General features: G+C 27.5%; 4 protein-coding genes across 4 annotated transcripts, besides 5 other annotated features; 1 reads left to right on the top strand and 3 right to left on the bottom strand.

The window, feature by feature from the left end:
• Nucleotides 1-67: 67 nt before the first annotated feature.
• Nucleotides 68-102: a sequence feature (AT_rich).
• Nucleotides 103-203: 101 nt separating this feature from the next.
• Nucleotides 204-243: a sequence feature (AT_rich).
• EDI_250290 (uncharacterized protein) lies at nucleotides 240-614 on the bottom strand (the record flags this gene model as incomplete). The annotated part of the gene is made up of 1 exon (XM_001740850.1): nucleotides 240-614. One exon carries the CDS (start codon nucleotides 612-614, stop codon nucleotides 240-242), a length of 375 nt encoding a protein of 124 aa, XP_001740902.1.
• Nucleotides 534-695: a microsatellite.
• Nucleotides 577-714: a microsatellite.
• A 13-nt stretch (nucleotides 715-727) lies between these two features.
• Nucleotides 728-1,549, bottom strand: EDI_250280 (uncharacterized protein; the record flags this gene model as incomplete). The annotated part of the gene is made up of 1 exon (XM_001740849.1): nucleotides 728-1,549. One exon carries the CDS (start codon nucleotides 1,547-1,549, stop codon nucleotides 728-730), a length of 822 nt encoding a protein of 273 aa, XP_001740901.1.
• Nucleotides 1,550-1,697: 148 nt separating this feature from the next.
• On the top strand, nucleotides 1,698-2,696 carry EDI_250270 (uncharacterized protein; the record flags this gene model as incomplete). The annotated part of the gene is made up of 1 exon (XM_001740848.1): nucleotides 1,698-2,696. The coding sequence occupies one exon, from the start codon at nucleotides 1,698-1,700 to the stop codon at nucleotides 2,694-2,696; it is 999 nt and encodes a 332-aa protein (XP_001740900.1).
• Nucleotides 2,691-2,764: a sequence feature (AT_rich).
• EDI_250260 (uncharacterized protein) lies at nucleotides 2,759-3,241 on the bottom strand (the record flags this gene model as incomplete). Its single annotated transcript, XM_001740847.1, has 1 exon — nucleotides 2,759-3,241. One exon carries the CDS (start codon nucleotides 3,239-3,241, stop codon nucleotides 2,759-2,761), a length of 483 nt encoding a protein of 160 aa, XP_001740899.1.
• Nucleotides 3,242-3,347: the final 106 nt, after the last annotated feature.

The raw sequence follows: 3,347 nt of genomic DNA, 5'->3' as shown, positions 1-3,347 counted from the left end.
ATCAGACAATCAATCATTTAAACATCATTTTTTTCTTATTTAGTGATCAATCACTTTTTATTTCATGAAATATAAATGAATTTTAAATGAATTTTAATTATTGTTATTCCTCTTTTCTTTGTTATTCCTCGTTTTTGGAAATTCTCCTATTTCTTGTCCTTCATCTATTGTCTTTGTCTATTATTCAATTTATCCATTATCTCTTATTTAAATTATCTTTATATTATATGTTATTTAAATTATCTCATTCCTGAAAGTATCTCTTCTAGATACTCTGAACTTATACTATCCTCTTTCTCATTAATATCTTCTCTGTGTTTTATTCTTGTGACTTCTTTGATTTGTATAAAGTCTGTCTTTTTCCCTATGACTCTAACTATTACATCTTCTCCTCTGAGAAATTCATTAAACTTCTTGATATTATTATCAATCACAATGTTGAGTTCTTCATCATCCATTACACCTTTCTTCCTTCTACTTTTTCTTTTCTTTTCAACTTCTTCAATTACTATGTCTTCTTTTATCTCTAGAATTTCTACTTTTTCATTAAATTCTTCTAATATCTCTTCTAAGTAATCTTCACTTATCTCATCTTTCTCTTTTTCCTTACTCATTCTATTCTATTTCTATGTTCTACTTTTTAGTTCTTTATTCTTATTCTTATTCTTATTTATTTTACTCTTTTTCTTTTCTTTAAAACCTTTTCTTTTCTTTAAACCTTATTCAATTAATTCCCATATGGCTTTCTTGTATATTCAATTGTAATCTCTGCTCTAATAAATGCTTGATAGTTACAAATTAACTTTCCATTTACTAGACTATCAACATATTTATTATCTTCACTTGGTTCTGGCTCTGGTTCTGGTTTAGGTTGCATCTTTCCTTTACAAATATGTTTCTCTTTCTCTTTCTCTTGAAGTAATTCAATCTTCTTTCTTCTCTTCTCTATTGATGAAAGCATAGTACCTGTACTATCATTCTTTCCTGAAATATACTTAGGTTGGAAATCTTCTTTTCTAATAGACATTGCTATATGTCCTAATTGTAATACTACATTTGGATTCTTTAATAATGATCCATCTATTACTGTTCCTCTACTAATTACTTCTTTATTTACTGCTTGTGTCTTATCATCACTATTAATTACTGTTTTGTATATGTTCTTACTTTTGAAATTCGTTCTAATTGTAGAATTGGATCCAGCTGATAAATATGTTCCTGTAAAGATTAATTCATTCATTTTTGTTGCATCTCCTTCATTATATGTATTTCCTGAAAATGCTTGAACATATACTGGATAATCTCCTGAAACATATCCTTCAATACTTTGATTTACTACCATACTATTTTGATAATATGGATTAATTGATATATTAACGTCTTTAATTTTAAACATTTCGGGATCTATTTTATCCCAATCATTTCCTTCTCCTAATATTAATGGAACTATAACCATCTCTCTATCATCTTCTGAATCTGCTACATTACATTCAATTCTAACTGGATATGTTTGGCATACTGTTACTTCTGATACATTCTTCGGGTTCATTCTTCTTTTTTTGTATTATTTAGTTAATCTGAATCTCTTAAATATCCCATCTAAATCTCGTATTTTTATCTATCATTTTAATTTGTTAGATGCTAATTTTTAGTTAGATGCTAATTTATTAGTTACATCTATTATTCATATTCTTATTATGGGTATTCTATCTACTCTCTTAAGTAAAGTCCTTCCTAAAGCATTAAATATCTTTAGTTATGCTGGTCAAGGTATAGTTCAAGGAATCCAGAAAAATGGTCTTGATGGTTATAGACTTCAATTAGCTGGTTATTCTATTCCTAATAGTGATTTTAATCCTTTAGATGGTCCTATAGATGAAAATGATGCTGGTGAAGAACAAGTCTTACAACAACATGTTGGTGCTAATAAAGAACAAGTTGTAGCTGGATTAATTGCTGCTAGAGAAATGTCTAATGCTGTCTTGTATAGTTCTCTCACTAATTGTAAAACTGAAACTGTCACATTAGAAGCTAATTTATCTTTCTACTATTCAAAAACAGCTAAAACAGGTACTCGAAAGGATGGTGTTCCTGTTATTAATTATAAGGATCATGGTTATACTCATCTTATTCCTAAATTATTCAGAAATTATGATTCATTAAAACGATATGATGCTTTTGTATTGAATATGGTTATTGTTCAATCTACGCAAGCGTCAACAAGTATCACTGGAACTATTGTTTCTTTCTATCCTTTAACTAAAGACACTAGAAAATTAAAGAACTCTGTTGTTAAAAGTGCAGGAAATCGTCAGGAATCATCAACTTACAATAGAATTTATTATGTTATCCGAAATGTCACTCCTGGAAGATTCAAAATTACTCGAGATGGATTTGAACCAAAAGATGCTACAGTCAACCCAAATGAAGCAATTCCTACTGATGTATTAGATAAGTATGATAGTACTGATATGGATACCAGTGGTTCTTTCTTATCATATGGTACTTTATGTTTTGTAAAAGAGAATCTTGGAGAAAATGATGTTGCTATGCAATTCAATATAAAAATGCAATTCATTGGATTTAGACAACAGTCGCTTGATGACATTTATGATGATGATGGAAGTACAGAAATGAGTCCTATTACAACAAACTGTCTTCCAAAGAAATTCTTGAAAAAGAAAAATCTCAATTAATACTATTAAAATAATTAAATCTTAATTAATTAATCATTTATGTTTATTGTTAATGTTAATAATTAAAACCATGTTGGAATTAATGTTGATGATTGAACAATTGCATATTGTTCCTTACCTATTTGTTTATTTAACCAATTAACTACATAAATAGGAGTATAATCAAATGGACTCTTTTCTAATTCACTTATTTTTTGTGTTGCCCATCCATATCCTTTATTTTCTTCATTCAATTGATAACTTCTTTGTTCTTTAAGTGATGTACTAAAGACTGTAATATTTGATTTCCACATACTATAACTATTATCTTCATTATAATGATAATCAAGTGTTGGATTTTTAATTATTCTATCTGTATGAAAAATACATGATTCATCAGGTTGAAATAATCCTCCTGAATGACAACATTCAAAAAACACTGTTACATGTCTTACATTATTATTAAATAATAAGTGTGTAATTTGTGTATCTCTAATATATGATTTCTCATTTAACTTAATTGCTTCACCATCTTCATCAGTAATTCCATGTGTATTAAAATACATATAAATATACTTATATTTTCTCTCTCTATTTACTAAATACAATTGAATTAAATTCATTACACTACTACTAATATCAATATCTTCTCTTTTCTCTATCTATTTTGTA

The sequence above is a fragment of the Entamoeba dispar genome, genomic scaffold, assembly GCF_000209125.1.
Source record: "Entamoeba dispar SAW760 scf_1105229463249 genomic scaffold, whole genome shotgun sequence".
Lineage (NCBI taxonomy): Eukaryota > Evosea > Mastigamoebida > Endamoebidae > Entamoeba > Entamoeba dispar.
The sequence above is the reverse complement of the archived record's forward strand: the minus strand, read 5'-3'. Positions and strand labels throughout refer to the sequence as shown.